Consider the following 20,431-nt stretch of genomic DNA (forward strand, 5'->3'; position numbering starts at 1 on the left):
CACATGTTTCGAGAGACAAGACCAGAACTAATGACAATATAAGTCCAGTAACATCTTCCTCACACACACAGACTTCTGCAAAAGGTGAGATAAAAGATAAGAGAGAGTTGAATAAACAGAAACGCTTGAAGTGAAAGAAAAACGAATTGAGAGAAAGACGATTCTTCTCTGGGTTTGTCCAGGATGCTGAATTATTCAAGTCTCCTGCCTGCCTGTGAATTTCTGAACACAGTCTATGTCTTTTGTGCACGCACACACACATGCACACACAACATATATTGCATTTTATTGCAATGTGCTTATGAAATACTGCAATCTACAAACATGTTCAGAACATCCCAAAATCATCCGTCATAATACAGAGGAAAACTTTTATTGCTCAGACATTGCTCTTTTATATCTCAGGAGATGTTTAACTGAAGTATCAATTGTCTCAGATGTATGTCCTAAAATTAAAGTGTCCTTATTATGCTATTTTAAAGGTTCCTAAGGTTGTTTTGGAGGTCTCCTACAATAGGTTTACATGCATCCAAGAAAAAACATTAATTTTCTCATAATATACATTGCAGCGTTAGCTCTTTTCTCAACAGTATCTGAAACGGTTCTATGAAGAATTTGGTCTCTCTAAACCCTTCCTTTCTGGGAGCCTGTGCTTACAGCACATGTCAGAAACCAAACTCCTATTAGCATATCTTCAGCTTCCTCATCACTTGATACACAGTGATGGTGTTTTAATGTATCAATTCCAGCTCAAGTCCTGATCCTTTGGAATTGCATCAAAGTAGATTTGCTTTGGTAGCACAGAAAACAGCATCTTCTAGACATGTCGACAACACAAACCAAACTCTTGCCTCAGCTACAACTACACAGGTCAAAGTAGACGTTGTTCACAGGCAGCCAATGAAGATCATAGGAGGGCTTTATGCAAATTTATTACAAATCTAAATAGTTTTGTGCAGAAAGCAATACTGGAATTACTGATTACTTGTTTCAGGCAGTTCAGAATTCGTTCTTTTGAGAGTAAATAACTCCAATTGTCGTGCACTTTGATCTTTGAAACTTTGCAAACCTTTTACGTTTACAAACAGCACATTACACACTACATTAAAGGTAATATCTGAAAATGCATAATAGGGGCACTTTAAAAATGTTCAGTCTATAAGAGTGTACACTCCTGTGCAAAAAAAGAAAAAGAAAAAAAGGGGGGCCGAGCCTAAATGGCAAAATATTTAGCCTTTTAATGGTCTTAACCATTTTAATTACAAATCACTGGTCAGGAAATTTGCAAGAATTGCACAAATTCTGTAGATAAAGCAATTAAGCACGGAATAACCTTCCCCAACATTGCAAACAGCTTTTTACAGGAAGAGGAGTCATTGTTGTTCTACTCAATGTTAATGGCTTCAAACAGTTCATGAGTAGTTCAAAAATGTCCACCGGTTCATTTGAGTTTAATGTGAGACCAAATATTCACTATAGGGTTCAAATCTGGACTCTAACCAAGCCAAAACATGAGCCTGACGCCACTCCTTGTTTGTCTTTGCAGTTTGTGCACGAGCATTGTCTTGTTGAAAAATAACATCTGATCATTCCTCTTTAGATAACAACTTTTCACTTGTGGGAAGCAAGTCATTCTGCAATATTCTCCTGTACTCCAAAGCACTAAATGACTTTTCCCAGAGAAATAACTCACCAATACCAGAAGCTAAAAAGGCTCCCCACACAATGACACCTCTTCCTCCGTGCTTCACCGTGGTAGAGATGCATTTATTATTATATTTCCCAGCAGATTTTTGAAGACACCACTCTAGAGCATCACTATGCAAATCATGTTCCATTGTGATTCATCACTCCACACACAACTTAATTCTGTTTTGGATGTTTTTCTGAGACAGCAATGGTATTTTAATTAGTGTATTTACTTAAATTGAATTCCCTGACCAATAATTTGTGGTTAAGACAATTGAAAGCTTAGTGTTTAGCCATTTTGGGCTTGGCCCATTTTTTTTGCCCAGGAGTGTACAGATTTAAAACTAATATGGTCAGATCATTTGATTATGGAAGAATTTAAAGTTCCCCTGTAGTCAATTATTTTATCCCTTAAAACTCATTTTGGATCACCAAAATTACATATTTAACATTTTTTTTTCTTGTAATGAGTGCTGCTTTCTAGAGTATTTACTTGAACTTATCAAGTAATATCGATGGTTTGACCCATTTCAGAGGCAGCCAAAATCAAAATTTAAATTGGACTGAATAAAGCTCTCTCCAACTTGATGTGCGATGCCACACTGACATATGCACATGAATCACACGCACCCAATCAGAGCAATATTGTAAGTTACAGCATAATACATTTTTAACAAGCAGAATAATACAGCATCACTATGTTTTATAGTATTATAGCATTTCGAAGGACAAAAACATGAACTTTAACTATTGGCTTTACTTCATCAAGTCAGCTGTCACTTTACTTTGGTGCGAGGCCCTGTGCAGTCACATACGTGGCACAGCCCTTGCGACGGTTATTTTGGACACATAATGGTAATTAATACAATCAGCCTTTTGCTTGACTGTGTTATCAAACAGCTAATAATGTGTTGCTAATGTTACACAAACTAGGGCTGGGCGATGTATCGAATGCTTTTGTCACGCGCATTTCTTCAGTAAAGCCGGTTCCCTGATTACCGCTAAATCGCATCATCTGCTTTCAGGAGCGGCATTTAATAGACAGACGGCTGATAAGCCACGCAATTCTTACAATCGCCGTCGATATTGTATCGTGGCTTACAATCTACGCTTTCTATTAAATGCCGCTCCAACAACTCAGAACCGGCTATGAAGAAATGCAGTGATACATCGAGAAACAAACCATGGCATATAGTTCATCCTAACGCTTTGATCAAAATATCAGTGGAAAAAGGCATATAGTTTATCCTAACATCGTAATATATATCATACACCAGCTATATTGGTAAATCTACATGATTTTTCATATCAACAGAAAAATCTACTGGGATAACCTGCTAGTTTGCTGTTAGTGATATGCTAAAGCCCGCTGGCACGTTGACATGATTGGTTACAAGGTATTTTGTGATGTCACAAACACCAGAGATTTCAAACCGCGGGTTTGAGGCTTTCTTTTTTCACTGCAGTTTTAACCCTTAAATGCATGACTGTTTCACCAATCAGTCTTACATATTTGGGTCTTTATCGACCCGGATCAATATCTAACACGGAAGGATCTCTACCTGTCGCGATAATATAAAACTCCTCTGATATTAGGGAAACAATTACAGAAGAATAAAATAAAGCATATTTTGTTACCTTTTGGAGCTTGAAAGGGCTCCGTTTGAGCAGATGTTTTATGCCATCATCACTGTCCTCGTCAGAGCTCATTTCCCAGTAAATTCAGCAAATAATAGGCTATTTTTATGTTTAAGGTCACGAATATGAGCCTATTCACGATCTCAAACGTATTCTCAAAACTATATAATTTTCAACATCTTCAAAATCAATATTTCAATCACTAACAGCTTCACCAGATCCATCCAGTAACAGTTACAGTCATATTTTATTGCGTTCAGTACTTGCTCTGCAGTAAATCGCTGAGCCATTTCATGTTTCTCTTATTATTTCCTTTTCTGTCTAAATGAGTCGTCACTTCAGCATTGTGTATCAAACATTGCCACCTTGTGGAATAAAGATGAATTGCACGTATTCCGTCATCTAAGATTCATCTAAGAAAAAATATACGTACACTCATACACATCTCGGGTCGTTAGCGACCCTATACAATTTTTACAAAAAATTAATACAAAAATAGGCATTCTTTTATAATTTAATTTTTTTATATGATTTTTTTCTTGTTATAATCTTTATAATAAATTGAATGAGGAATACCAAGAAGGTTGATGTCTAACTTTAAAAAATGAACGAGGAGGAGGGTAGTGAATGACATCCCGGGTCACTAAAGACCCGAGGTATGCATTTTAAGGGTTAAGGAGAAAATACTCAGCAACAGTGTTGACATATGAATTTGCACATGGTTTGTCTTAAAAACACCACAAAGACATATAAACAACATTAAAAACTTGATTTTCACCACAGTGGGTCTTTAATCGAGTTCATACTTTTGTTTGCAAAGGTGTCTTGGAAATTCCGAGCACAGATTGAGACATTGCTGAGCTCTTTATTGAAACTGACTGATGTGAGATTACTGGAGAAACATCTGAGAAGCTCTCCATTTAATTTCATTGCTGTCTAGAAGAAACAACTTAGATTATTAAATATATTGTTTCTTTCCTGTTTGGAAAAAATATACATCAAAATATGTTACAGATACATTCAAATGGCTTCACAATGTGTGTTTTGTGATACGCACTGGTTAATGATGGGTGTGTAGGCCATTCTGTCCTCATCTATAACAGACACCATCAGTGTGATCAGTTTGGGCCAAAAGTCCAGGTTCTTGATGGACGGACCCTGTTCCTCACGTGGCAGATCCTGCTTCTTAGCCTGGAAAGAGAGAAAGACAGAAGTTTATTACAGATAATGACACAATTTTTCCTCCTTCCATGTGTTTAAAGTTTAAATAATTTAGTCCAGTTAACTGATGGGATAGAGGAGAATCTGAGCACTCGGCACTCTGGTTAAGTGTTTTTGCTCCATAAGACTTTTTATTAGGTGGTGCGAACACACACACACACACACACACACACACACACACACACACACACACACACACACGCTGGACTCTGGTCTCTGATTAAAATCATTTATACTCAACACATTTGTGTTTAGTGTTTCCTGCCCTTTAAGCTCATTAATATCTTCATTATTTATGCAAATCCTGAGTTCTGCAACAACTCCAGCCAAAACATTAACTAAAGCTGCACTCAAACAGTCAGTGTTTGAGATATGGGACAACAGCATTTTCTAACATGTGACAAAATACATACAACAGTAGACTAGTTCGATAGATTACTGTCTATTTGGACTAGTAACCAATCATCATATTCTCTAACTCTGCGGTTCTTAACAAGGGGGCCTCAAGATGGCTTAAAATGATTAAAAATAAGATATAACAAGCTTTAAAATAAGCTAAAAGAACTGAAAATCAGGAAATTTATTATTTATTTACTGTTTTGCCAAGCTTGATGGAATATTGACAGAAATAGTAGGAAATTTCAAGATGTTACATTGGATCTTCAAAGTTAAAATACTAAAATGCTGCCTAAAAAAAAGCTATTTGGCTATTGGTTAACATATCAAATAACTGAGTGAAATCAGTAGGAAAAAAGGTCATTTCAGAGGTGGTGGAACAATTACATTTTGATGAAGGATTGCAAAGAAAAAATTAGAATAGACTGTTCTCAAGGTCAAGGTGTATTTACTCAAAAAGGCTACCAATCTAAGGTCACAAAATAGATTCATGAATTGTGCACAGTAAGACCAGGAATGTGTACTACAAAAGTAACTATTTCATTCCTTGACATTTTTGTTCAAGTTAGCTTTTCCCCCTATTCCTCCTCAAACACTTAACAGGGCTTTTGTCTCGCTCTACGACTGCATGTCTGCCATTTCTCATAACCTCGGAGAGATTGACAGCTACAACAAAATTGTATTGTAACAGTGAATAACCTGTGAAACATGCACTTATATCAGAAGTGGTTACTGACCGCAAGTCCATTCAAACAGGCCATATCTACTGAACTTGCTCTCAAAAGTTTCTTGACTTTTATAAATAGCAACACCAAGGTCATGGGTTCGATTCTCAAGGAATGCATGAACTCACAAAATACAAATCTTGAATGTGCAAGTCGGAAAAATGAGTCACCAGGCATCTGTCAAATGCATAAATGTTAATTCAAATCCAAAAGAATCATCATGCATCCTAACACATGATTCAATGCGCATCTTGAGTGCTCACATAACTGTAAACACACTAGCTATTACACCGTAAGCTTGATCGGTTGAATTAAAGGTACCGACATCTCTTGGCACACAGGTCAGAGTTTATTCCGGGGGGAATGCTTGTTTATCATGGATCTGGATAGTAAAATTAGTACTTTAACTTCCCACCCCTTGATTCTCCCACAATGCACTTCTGTCTCACATCAGTCCAGGACTATTTGATGGACAACTGGGCATTATGCCAGGCTATTTTGGGCATCTCTCTGGGCTGTTTTCCACGGCAAGACAGTAAAACGCTATATGCTTTGGAATTCTCTGACCACTCTGCTTTTAGAATTAGATTCCAGTTGAATTGTGGTAAATGTGTGAGCTGTCCGTGGTGCTGAAGCATTATTCATTGTGCTAAAATTGGTTGCTTTGAGTATTACAAATCTTTAGTAGCTTTCAGTGGCATTAAAGAAGACAATAGCTTTGCCATCACAGAAATAAATTACACTGTAAAACATTTTAAAATACAAAACAGTTTTACTGTATTTTTGATCAAATAAATGCAGCCTTGGTGAGATTTCTTTCAAAAACATTTTAAAAATCTTACCGACCCCAAACTTTTGAACAGTAAACTTCGAAAGATCAAGAAATCTGATTCCTATGCATCTGTCCTTTTAGGTGCTGATTTACATAAACATATTAAAAACAGCATTTACTAAAGAGGGTTAAAATGCATCATGGATTATGTAGCATGCACTAAACATGCTCTATCATTGATCTGTGCCACATTAAAGATGTTCAGCCTGTTAAACAGGAAAAAATAACAAGAATAATAAGAATTCTTGTACAAGAATAAGAATTTCTTTTCTTCTTTTCTCACACATGGCACTTCCTGTAAGGCCACAGCAGTGAGTGTGACAACTTAACTTGTTTTAACAGAGTTAGAACAGAGACCTGTGTCAAACCAAACCAAACCATCAGACACCTTAAACATTTCATTCATTATTAGTTTATTCACTATAGTTTAAAAAAATATGACAAGATCTCTGACAAGTTAAACTGTGTCAGAAAAAAATCTTAATTATGTCAGATAATACTTAAGCAAAACATGGTCAGGTCAAAGTGTCTGAATAATTTTTGGTCCCAAATTTGTATCAATTTTACTGGTTGTCCACTGTAAGTAGAATTTTTGGGTATAATATGTCACAGTTTACTTGATTTTGCTATCATCACTTACATAAGTGAACTATAATGTCCTGCACCCAGTAGTATAAAAAAAAATATATATATATATATATATATATATATATATATATATATATATATATATATATATATATATATATATATATATATATATATATGTGTGTGTAGTGTAATAATTTTTGGTTTGACTGTATGGTCCAGGGCCTAAATTTAACACTCGCCAAGTGTTAAATATATATATATATATATATATGTCTAGTGTAATAATTTTTGGTTTGACTGTATGGTCCAGGGCCTAAATTTAACACTCGCCAAGTGTTAAATATATATATATATATGTCTAGTGTAATAATTTTTGGTTTGACTGTATGGTCCAGAGCCTAAATTTAACACTCGCCAAGTGTTAAATATATATATATATATATATATATATATATATATATATATATATATATATATATATGTCTAGTGTAATAATTTTTGGTTTGACTGTATGGTCCAGGGCCTAAATTTAACACTCGCCAAGTGTTAAATATATATATATATGTCTAGTGTAATAATTTTTGGTTTGACTGTATGGTCCAGGGCCTAAATTTAACACTCGCCAAGTGTTAAATATATATATATATATGTCTAGTGTAATAATTTTTGGTTTGACTGTATGGTCCAGGGCCTAAATTTAACACTCGCCAAGTGTTAAAGTTAGTGTAATAATTTTTGGTTTGATTTGGTCCAGGGCCTAATTTAACACTCGCCAAGTGCCAAAGCGCGAAAGTTTAAGATTTGACTTAAGTGAAAGTGAACATAAAAAGTTGAGAAAGTAAACGCATGTGTACAGTATCAGTATATGAGATCCGTGCATTCGTTCTAAAAATGACAGCAGCCTAATATTCCTGCTGCTGTCTGTTTTTAATGTTAATCTAACAATAAAGGACAAAGAAAAAAAAAAAAATCACTCATTGCTCTTGACTGATTAACTTTTGTAGCTTTAATAAAGGTTGAATTAATAAGAATGTTTAATTTATACAGTGAAGACTATGCAGTGTTATTTTACATTTGCTTACTTTATTAAATTTATGTACCTGAAAACTGTCAGACTTACCTGAAAACATAAAAGGCACTTTCATTTGTATCTTTGTTATATTGTATTTATTTGTGCTTTTGCTTGTAATTTGATTATTTTTTCTTATTTTATTACTGACTGCCTACTTATCTTTAATAATATTTTACATTTATATTACTTAGTCTTATAGTTTTAGCTGTGGTATCGAAATTGGAATAGAGAATTGTGAATTTTCATTGGTATCTAAAATTTTGTTGTCATAACTGTCTGTTTTTGCAAAAACAGTTTCATGCTCGGTAAAAAATATTTATGGCCGGTACATTTTAAGTCACTGGCCATTGGCAGGTGTGGCAAAAAGTTAGTTTTAGGCCTTGTATGTATCTCTACATTTACAGAAAAATCCAACAATAATGTACTGCATGCACATATAAGCCCTAAAACCTAGCTGGAGTCTAATAAGTGACTCATTAGAAAGTTTCACTGGAGATCATGCTGACGTCTATGTTGTGTATATGGGTCTGTATGTGTCATGTGAGCGTGCAAAACACAGTTTTAGTGAAGGAAGTAGCAGCTCCTTGGGGGCATTGAGTAATATGTGCTGAATTAGATTAAAGTAACAGCAGGACTAAAGCGATCAGGACATAACATCGGCTAACGCTTCTCTACTGCTCTGTCTTTAGAATGAAAGAAAAGTCGGTTCTTGTTTCCTGTGGAACAGCATATGTTACATTTACATATGAAAGATGAAGAGTAACATTTATAGTGCTAAAACACAAGAGAACTGACTCTTGTAACTGCACAGCAACCCCCAGCAACTACATAGCAATGCCCTAGTATCTACATAAAAACCCTTAGAAACCATATATAAATGCCATAGAATCTGAATAACAACCACATTTACTAACAATGCCTTAGTAACTGCTTAGCAGGCCCTAACAACCACATAGCAATGCCCAGAATGCCTTAGGAGATGCATAGAAACACCCTGGAAACCATCCACAACATCCTAGAATTACAACAGTGCATTTTGCACATGTGTGTGTGTGTGTGTGTGTGTGTGTGTGTGTGTGTGTGTGTGTGTGTGTGTGTGTGTGTGTGTGTGTGTGTGTGTGTGTGTGTGTGTGTGTGTGTGTGTGCTGCCTCCCGCTTATTATCAGTGTCACCCCATCCCTTAAAGGGATAGTTCACCCAAAAATGAAAATTATCCCATGATTTACTCACCCTCAAGCCATCCTAGGTACACATTCGACATACATCCAAAAAGCGTAAACTTCCACGATGTAGCACACAATGCCATAACGTTCTACACAATGACATGGAGTACTACGCATTATAGTGTAGGACATTGCATAGTACGTCATGTCATTGTGTACTACGTTGCGGAAGTTAAAGCTTTCTGGACGTACGTCGAATGTGTATGGCTGTCGTGCAGGAAGCTCATTATTTTACTTCATAAAGTTTTAAATAAGGATATTTGTCTTACACAAACACATCGATTCGCTTCAGAAGGCTTAGTTGTATGGATTCATTTTATTATGGATGGATGCATTTTTTTATTTATTTTTTTTGTCTTCAAAATCTGGGCAGCCATTCACAACCTTGGAGGACTAAGGATACTTTTTTAAATATATCTCCGATTGTGTTCATCTGAAAGAAGACCTAGGATGGCTTAAGGGTGAGTAAATCATGGGACCCCGCCCTCGTTACCTGGACCAACCCATCTGAACACTGCCTTTCCCTCACGAACCCCAGCAAAGCAAGGACACCAGATCCCCTATTTATTATTCTACTTTATTTCCTTGAACACTTTATTTCCCCTTTTTGGACCATTTATGTTTCTTTTTATGTTAATAAATGCCTCTCAGAGGCTTGACGCCACACCCACTGTGTCTGTCGTTTGCTCTTTCCGCCACAATACATATATACACATTAATGATTACAAAAGACAAACCTCTGTCTCTGGAATAGTGCGCACTGATAAATCACACACAAAAAAGACAAGGAAAGAAATGTGTAACAGTAAAACAGTAAAACATGATATAAACCCTTTCTAATTTATCCAGTTGCAATCCGTGTTTCATGTTGGATAGCTAAGAAAAACTAACCAGCCTCCACACAAATGAATGTGATGACATGCATGGAGATAGCATGACCTATATAACAAACATTTTATTTTTAGAGAATATTGCCATAACACACACACACATACACACACATACACACACACACACACACACACACACACACACACACAGGTTTTCATGTTTTATGGGAACTTCCTATAGATATAATTGTTATACTGTACAAACTGTATATTCTATCCCCTAAACACAAACCTCACATAAACCTTTCTGCATTTTTACATTTTCAAAAAACATCAATTAGTATGATTTCTAAGTTATTTTCCTCATGGGGACCAAAAATGTCCCCACAAGGACAAGGATTTTGGATATCGCCATCATTATGATGACATTTTGTCCCCATAACATATGGTATACCTGAACCACACACACACACACACACACACACACACACACAAAGTCTGGCCCAGATTGGCTCTTCTGTGTGCTGATCCTCCTGAGAGATTCACCCTTCACTGACACATAATGGACTGTTTTTTTTGTGTGTGGTTATTTTCTGCCTTCAATAAAATCAGTGTTTGGTCATTCTCTCTGAAATGAGGCCCTGCAGTGGGTTTGAAATAATTTTTATCCTAAGCTCCAAATATCTTTACGCATATCTTACATCAACCCTTATTTTAGTGCTCAGAGGTTGGTCTTTCAGTGCTCATGAGACTAACGTCAACACAAAACAGCATTTTACTATCCTTGCAGATTTTGGACATTGATGAGATGTCTATTGAAACTCTAGAGAAAAACTAAAAGATAATCTGCATTTAGCATAAAAACAAAACATTATTTACTTAAATGTATGAATTTGTGGATTGGTATGCCTGTCCCCAAAGGCAGGTCTTGTCTTATTTCTGTGTTCATACCGAAGTAAACATAAAGACACACTGCTCAAATTAGTTAGATGTAAAATCTCTCTCTATAGTCATCCAGTCCTCTGCATATCACTGTAATTAACTCTTAACTCTAATTAAAAGGTGCTTTGAGGGCTTCACATTATTGTGGGTTTCTGGTGATGTTCTTTTAGTTGTGAGTTTAACATACATCGTGTAAATCACAGCAACCTGTCCTGCTAATTGCTACGTTTGCAATATATGCAATTTAGTTTTACATCACTCTGGTAGGAAAGTGTCTTCTTACACCATAAATGCAAATGTAAAGTGGTTAATCTTTCTATTCCGCAGCCTAGATAGGTGAATCTAATGAAAACAACCACATTTCGTCCCAAAAATCAACTATTAAAATCATATTTTGCATAAGAAAGATGCCTCTTTTTGTTCTTGTTTTTCATGACAATTAAGCACATTCTCATTACTCATGCATCCAGATTTTTACTTTTGAATTTTTTTTTTTTTGTAATTTCCATTGTTCTTTATGGTGGTTCACAACTGTAAATAAATAAATAAATATACATATATATTTTTAATTTTTAATTCAGCATTAAAGCAGTAAAATGAATATTACATTAAATACATATTAAATGTAATATATATATACAGTATATATACAGTATATATACAGTATATATATATATATATATATATATATATATATATATATATAAAATGTATGTATGTTTTTTTTTCTCCCCTCAGTCAATCTTGCCATATTTAATATTTTCTCTGAATATTGTTCTGACTCAGTGTGTCTCACCTTATTTCCACCAACCTTGTTTCTTTGTTCTTTTCCAGCTCTTCTCTCTCTCTCACTCTCACTCTCTCTCTCTCTCTCTCTCTCTCTCTCTCTCTCTCGTTTCCATGGATCTCCTTCATTCACATCACACTAACAGGATTTGGTTGTTTCCGGCCCCCTTGCACGTGTCTTAAGAGCTTTTTGACATGATTATATAACATAACAACCCACCTCACCGCTATATTTTATAAGACATCCTGAGGAGGAACATTCAATGTGCCCATTCCTGTAGCACCAAATAAAACCCTATTTTCCTCTCCGTGGGGCCGTTGCCTCAGTTAAAGAAGAAGATGGGTCAGTTCTGCTTCAAAAGCCACTAAAAATAAACCTCTCCACTAGCGAGAGTGAAATTCTGGCTCGTAATTTTAGCTGCATTCTGTTCGGGGAATCCGAGCTGTTATTTATGGCTGATGTAAGTTCTCTGAGCGCTGCTGCTGTCTGCTAGCAAATGAGTTCAGTTGCTGTGGACAAGCGTCTGTCCTCCAGTCCTGCCCTCGAGGGCTTGATAAACATATTAACGCAGAAACACTCGCATTTCTGCAGGATAAGATCAGTGTTGTTGTTAACTACAAATATTAAAATAGTTTTTGTTATCTGAAATAAAGCAGAAATACAGTTGCAAGAATAAGTATGTGAACCACTTGCAGAATCTGTGAAAATGTGCAAAATGTTAACATAATAAGGGAGGATAATACAAAATGCATGTTATTTTTTTATTTAGTACTGTCCTGAGTAAGATATTTTACATAAAAGATGTTTACATATAATCCATAAGACAAAAAAAAAAATAGCTGAATTTATTAAAATGACCCAGTTCAAAAGTTTGTGAACCATTGATTCTTAATACTGTGTGTGGTTACCTGGATGATCTACGATGATCTATGTTTTTATGTTTTCTGATGGTTGTTCATGAGTCCCTTGTTTGTTCTGAGCAGTTAAACTGAGCTCTGTTCTTCAGAAAAAAATCTCCAGGTCCTGCAGATTCTTTAGTTTTCCAGCATTGTTTGCATATTTGAACCCTTTCCAGCAGTGACTGTGTGATTTTGAGATCCATCTTTTCACAATGAGGACAACTGAGGGACTCAAACACAACTATTAAAAAAGGTTCAAACATTCACTGATGCTTCAGAAGGAAACACGATGCATTAAGAGTCGGGGGGTGAAAACATTTCATAGATAAAACAGTCATAGATCATCCAGGTAACCACACACAGTATTAAGAATCAGTGGTTCACATACTTATGAATGGGGTTATTTTAATAAATTCAACTATTTATTTATTTTATTTTATTTTTGTCTTGTGGACTATATGTAAACATCTTTTATGCAAAATATCTTACTCAGGACAGTACAAAATAAAAAATAACATGCATTTTGTATTATCTCCCTTATTTTTCTTAAAATTATTAACATTTTATTAACCTAACAAAAATATAAATATTCTTTCAATTTTACATTTTACATATACTGCATTGGCAACTGAAATAAAAGTTGTTAGTACTAAAATTACGAAAACTGAAATAAAAGTAATAAAATGACAAAAGCACATAACAGTACTACTAAATCAAAGTACAATTCAGGGTCGTCAACTGGGTATGGCAGGGTATGGCGGCTGCCATACATTGCGTCCTGGCCAGGTCAATGCAAAGTAATATTTTTATTGCAGGATTAACAGAGTTATATTACTACATGTTTCATAAAAGATAAAAGCAAGTAAATTAAAGAGATCTGGTTGTTATATTTGTGCCACGAGTTCAACGACGCTGTAAATGTGTCTGTTTACAACGTGATTTTGCAACGTTGAGTGTTGTAGCTCAGTGAATCTCAACCTTTTTTGAGTAATGGACCCCCGTCATATTTGGAACCATATCCTCAAGGACCCCAGAATAAAATGTGCTTATTGGTATGATTAATTTCTTTTGTGATGACCAAATGCAATAAAGTATAATTTACTACAATGTTAGTTGACTTGTCCTATATTTAGTCATATCATCAGTTATATTATACATATATTATCTTCTTCTTTTATAGGAACATGTCAAATGTCAAAATATACAAAAATTAATATTCAGATAAGTGATATAAGGACCCCCTGGCGTTATGCCAAGGACCACTAGGGGTCCATGGACCCCTGGTTGAGAAACACTGTTGTAGCTAACCACAGGCATCTCTGTTGAAAATAATGACCAGTCAGAGGGGTTTAAGTTACCAATAGTTAGAATCCGTTCAGTATCGCTCAAAATGCTGAATGAGTTTATGTTTACCACAAGTTTACTAAGTTTTACACACACACAAATCCTCTCATTATAACAAACAAAGCGGACACAATGGAAATAATGATTCGTTGTGAAGTTTAGTCAGATTCATTAGTTAAAATGGGAGTTTTTGCACTGAACTGACTGACGGCTTCAGTGATTATAAAGGAAGCGCTCTAAAGCGCTGTCTGCGTAATTTCATTCGCAATTTGAATTACAAAAAGTGACAAAATAGACAAAAATGAGAAAAAATAGATTTTTCTTTAATGTTATAATAGTGATTTGATAATCTCTAAAAATAAATTCAAAAGCAAAATGTGCAGCCATCTACTGGTTATAGTGGTAATTTCTTTTTTTAATTTTAAAATAAAAGTGTTTGTATTTCACCAAGTGTTTTTTTCTATATCATGGACAATCTTTCAAGGATGAACAAAAATGTAAAATAAAATAACATTTAAATTGGCTAATATTCATATTTTTAGGCTTTGAAATGCTGGAAAACGTTGTGTGATGTACTTGAAAGCCATTCATTCCTATAACAGTTGTCTATAACTGTCTAATTTGCTGGGTTATGATCAAAGCTATATGCGATTCATCTTTGAACGCATCACACACACATAAACACTTGATGGCATCATCAGAGCTCGCCTATGGGGTTAGAATTGTTGCATTATATGAAGTGATTCACAAAAATTAATCAAATTCACAAATAAATGTAAAGAGTTTCACAAAAATGGATAAAATTCACAAATTAATAAAATGAGATTTCCAAATAAAAATATTTAAAATTTTTACAAAAATATATTTACAAATGTGTTTTATGTCCAAAACACAACTCCTGTCTGGCATTCATTTGTGAATCACTTTCTGTGCATTTGTGGGTTTGAAAACAATTCTAGTGTCATGTGCAGACAAATCAACAAATAAATGGACTCCACCCACCGTCTACTTAAGCTAATCAGATAACGGCCACATTGCGCTGACCAATCGTAGCACGTTCTCCCTACAACCAATCACGTTTGGCTTTACACTCGGGCTGGGAACAGATTCATTTTGCACCCCTGAAAGGAACTGTATTTTATGGGCGCTCCGTTCAAACTGAGCTGAAATGCTGTTTGTGTGGTTAAAACACGATTGCTTTGTCTCGACATGTTTTGAAGGCTGTCTTCCAGAGGTCGCATTTGACAGCCGCATATGTCATAAAGGATGTCTTTTGTTTTTTGAACAGTAACCATTATAAAATTGACCGTTATTCCTAGTGAAGCATAAATTGTTGAAATTTCTTAATGACTTTAGAATGTAATGGGTCAGCGTACTGTAATGAAGCAGCCTCAATGACATATGCAGCCTACAGATGCAACCTCTGGAGGACACAGCCTTCGAAATGAGACACAGCTGATGATTCAACGACAGTAAACAGATGCCCGTTCTAATTCTGAAGTACAACACAAATGATTCGCACATTTGCTTTGATGTGGCCAGTGTAGAGAGCCCTGCGTGGAGTACACAAGATGATGGCACAAAGGCTGATTTTGCCTTTTAAAGCACAATTGCAGTGATAAATATAAGATATAATATCATGTTTAATACCAAATATGAGCCCAAATAACCATCAGTAATGTAACAGTATGAGCCTCAGCATCACTGCAGCTGTACTGGGGTTTTGTGAGTGGATAATGCAAATAAAAATCTTGCAATGCTGAAAAATACATCTTTGCTTTTATTTTGGATGTCGTGAGTAACTTTTACAAACAAAAACTATAAAGTCTGATTCATATGTGTCTGATTCATATTTGTGTAGTCAAGTGTTTTAACCGAAAAATAAATATGCATATCACTTGCTGCTGGGCATTTCACTTTTAAATGCATGATATGATTTCTTTGAAATGCAACAACCTGTCACATGTTTAAAAAGAACCCACCTATATCTTTTCTGCAAACAAAGGGAATCATAGTACATATATTTAATGTTTAAAATACTATTTATAATTACGGAGCTGCTCATACAGTATGTGTCTTTAAAAGAAGTGGGAAACACTGTTGGCTGTTGTGTGACAGCAATTTCACCTATTACACAAACTTTCATGTTTATCATGAGGTTGAATTCAGTTATTCATTAGTCAGCTACTTATCTTGAATAACGTGACGCTTCCATAACGCGTTGTTTCCATAACAGAGATATAAAGCGCTGTTTCTCTGGTATTTTCAGAGGCTCTTAAAATAATACTTAAAATAAATTATTTTAATACTTAAAATAAAAGCTAATATATTTATTAAAATATTAATAAATACTAAAAATTTATATAAATATTACTAAAATAACACATGGACAGTATTGTTTCTTTTTCATATAATGGCGATCATGGGGGTCACCAGGTCACACAGAACATAAATAAAGGGGAAAAATGTGCTTAACTGTCATTAAAAATAAAAATTAATAATAATAAAAAAATTTGTAAAAAAAAAAATTGCAATGTTTATTGCAATGTCTAAAAACAGGATTAATTTTCTGTTAGCAAAACCTACCATATTGAATGAATACAAGAATGAACTGATTATTTGTAGCTAAAAACTTTTTTGACACAAGTAAAAAAAAAATATTTTGCAAAAAAACTGAAACTGATATGAATAAACTGAATCCCTCAGTTTAGAGATCCGAGTCATCAGTCATTGCCAGAGGAATCCCTTCAGGAAAACACATGCTCAGACGGATAATGATTTTTTTTTTTTTTTTAAGGAACTTGCACAAGGCCCAGTGAAATGCGTGAATGTGAAAGCAACCCAGACTCAGGTAAAAGATATCATATGGTTTTAGAAGACTTGGAATATAGCGCATAATCATATGAACTACTGTTATATTTTTATCGCAATTTTTTGTGCTTTTGGACAAGTCCTGTCAAGATCTAGAATATAGCAACATGAATATTCTATTAAACATTTCCTTTAAATCAACCTTAAAATCAATGAAATACGGACACAAGGAACAGTCTGAAGCACATCCGGGGAGTTTCAAGCACTAAAAACACCACAGCTAGAAAAAAAACAAGCAGATTTTAATGACACTTTGATCAAGTGTGACATCGGTCCTTACAGCAGTTCCCTGTGACGGAGGATTCTGGGGTCAACGAATCAGATCATGTTGTGTGTGATTGCGTGAATGGCTCTGCGATGGTGTGTTTACTGTGGATGGACCATGAGAAATTTCATTGTCGTGTCTGACTGGAGGGATCAGATCGAAGTGACATTGTAATGAGAGACTCACTACACACACATACACATCAACAGCATCACAAATAGTGTCATAACACTGCATGTACTTTACAACAGGGGTGAGAAGAGACGCTCTCTTCCAGCGAGGAAAGACTGTTCTCTCATTCTGCACAATAATGCTATCTATGAGACACACACACACACATAATTTCTAAAGAAACACTCACAGATCACAGATGTTATTTCTTAGGAAATGCATTACAAGAGTGTCATCCAGTTGTACATATTTAACAATATTGAGTTTCCATCAAATGTCTATGCTCTTAAACAGCATGTGTTATTATTCAGGTCATCGCTATACACATCAACACCAGGGCTCGGCAATAAGGTTGAACAGACGGTTAACAGAACTGTCAATGGACCTTTTTTCTAAAGACTTGTCAATTTCTATCCATCCATCCATCCATCCATCCACAAACCAATCCACCCATCATTATTTATTTTACAAAAATCTAAACCACTAGCCTTATCAGGCCAGTAGAAAGATCCTGATAACTTGAACCCTGAGAGAGAAAACTGACCATAAAAGATGAAGTTTGTGTTAATGCCCACTAAAGCGCCCATTGTGGAAACATCATCTGCATTCATCTGCTTGAGTATGTTTGTGGTCTTACTGATCTTAGTCCCTTTCTTAAACATGCTGGTTAGTCTCTGCTCTTACCTGGTCCAGTAGCTGGTTGTAGAGCTCATGGCAGTTGTCAAAGATGTATTTGTAGGTGGAGTCCAGACAGGCCTTCACACAGTCTTTAACTACCATACTGGCTCTGGGAGGATTCTGCAGCTCCTGCACCTAGATCACAAAAAAAAAAAAAAGAACGGAATTAGTCAAATACAACACACACATGCTTAAATGATTCATCACAATCTACATAATCAGCAATCATGATGTATGCCGTTTCTAAGGTATTCTGTGTAATTTAAAGTTTCTATGGCTACAACAAACACACACACACACACACACACACACATATATATATATATATATATATATAATGGTTGGGGAGTAACGGAATACATGTAACGGCGTAACATAATCAGGATACAAAAATCCATTAACTGTAATTTGTTACAGTTGCATCAAAAAACGTAGTAATCAGATTACAGTAAAATTTTCAAAAAAGGGGTGATACTAGCAGGATTACAATCGTTTCATTTAAAACTAAATAAATCATTATTTTGCCATAATAACACCATATTAAGCGCTGCTTGATTATACAGTAGTTCCTGGTTCTGTTGCAAGTGATGACTCACGTGAGCCACCCTCTGGTGCATGCGCAAATAACACCTGTCTACAATCTCCTCAGACGCAGATTGAATCACTGCTGCTAGTTGAAACGATGCTGCCCGCAGGGAAAAACGCTTTCAATTCATGGAGATTTCTCTGCTATTTTGTTTTCAAAGAAGAAAATGCAAACAACATGGTTGTACAGTGCAAACGCTGCCTTCCAGCTACGAAAACACTTTCTTTATCAAAGGACTAAAAAATAATCTGTAATATCATACTGTAGCCACTAGATGTCTGAATAGCCCTTTACATATATATTCAGGGCTGTGTATTCCCAAGTTGTGGAAATGAGGCATGATTGCTTAGTTTTAATAGGTTTTAAAAGTAACCAAAATGCTAAACATTAAAATTAAAGCAGAACAAACATAAACAGAAATGTCTGATCCGAGCTTGTTCAGTTTATGATCTGATGTGACTTTTATATTTTTAAGCTCTAAACAACAACAACGATTATAATATTGCAGTAGATAATTTATCAAATTTGTAAATTGTTTTGTTGTTGAGACCCATTCAAAAGTATGGAATGTGTAACATTTAAAAACTTGCAGAAAATGAGAAGAAATAATTAAAATTAAATTATGACCTTGAAGTAATCTAAAAGTAATCAGATTACATTACTTTCATACTGTGGTATTTGGATTACATTACTGAATACTTTTTTTATGAAGTAATTTGTAACTGTAACGGAATACATTTCTAAAGTAACCCTCCCAAGCCTGTATATATATGTGACCCGTCACGGAAACCAGGGACACAAGTCGGCAGCACAACTCTTGAGCAAAATGAGAAAGAAGCATTTTTTTTCAAAATTGGTGATTTTCGTGTTTTTGCAGAATCTGTTAGTTGAGATCATGAAGAAGCCTTTCCGTGTTTGAGATAGCAGTATTGGTATATTTAAAAGCGTACATTTTGAGGTCGAAATCGGCTTGTTTTTCGGAGATTCTAGCACGCAGTAGGGGCGTGTCATTGTCTGTGTGTATTTCCATACTGGGAAGCGTGGCTACTTATTATGCAGCGCTCTGGCCGGCTCTAGCTGATATCAAAATTCAATGAAGAACCGTGGCCGTTACACCGAAAATGTTTTGAAGTACTTCTTCGACAAGCCGGATGCTTATGAACAAGCGCTCACTGATTCTGAAAACGATCTGAGCGACGATGAAAGCGGCATAATAAGACATTACCTCTCTGGAGTCGGGTAACGCGCCGGCGCATTTTGCAGAATTTTTTTCACATTGCAGCAAAACAGACTTAAAATACTCCGTCATTTTTTGTCATAGAGACATAAGTAATATATCAATTGAAACTATAGAATGTCTTCTTTTATTTGTGTACACTCAGAGTAAAAACACAATGTTGTGCTTTTTGTAAAATAAAGAAAACTAACATGATGCGTGATCTCTCGTCTCCCTCTGAACGAAGTCCAATCTGATAGTTCTCAGAAAATGAACTGTAACTTAGTGAATACTAATCATAAAAAAATTATACTTATGTCTGAAAAAACATTGAAATGTCAAGTTTTAAAACGTGTAAGTCAAATCGAAAACAAACCTTCTGTGTTTATGTAATCTTTATGAAAAGAGAGCCATGTCAGAAGTCCGTGATTCAGCTCATTATCCGCTAATGCGGC

General features: G+C 35.3%; 1 protein-coding gene across 6 annotated transcripts in view; it reads right to left on the bottom strand.

Annotated features, from left to right (window-relative positions):
* LOC125253970 (protein unc-13 homolog C) overlaps nucleotides 1-20,431 on the bottom strand; it is a 244,034-nt gene that overhangs the window by 128,560 nt on the left and 95,043 nt on the right. For all 6 annotated transcript variants that reach the window (XM_048168259.1, XM_048168258.1, XM_048168257.1 and 3 more), the window contains 2 exons: nucleotides 18,181-18,309; nucleotides 4,385-4,518 (listed from right to left, as the gene is read on the bottom strand). In XM_048168259.1, the coding sequence (XP_048024216.1) occupies nucleotides 4,385-4,518; nucleotides 18,181-18,309 (263 nt within the window). The remainder of the gene's footprint in view (nucleotides 1-4,384; nucleotides 4,519-18,180; nucleotides 18,310-20,431) is intronic.

This window comes from Megalobrama amblycephala, linkage group LG19 (genome assembly GCF_018812025.1).
Source record: "Megalobrama amblycephala isolate DHTTF-2021 linkage group LG19, ASM1881202v1, whole genome shotgun sequence".
Lineage (NCBI taxonomy): Eukaryota > Metazoa > Chordata > Actinopteri > Cypriniformes > Xenocyprididae > Megalobrama > Megalobrama amblycephala.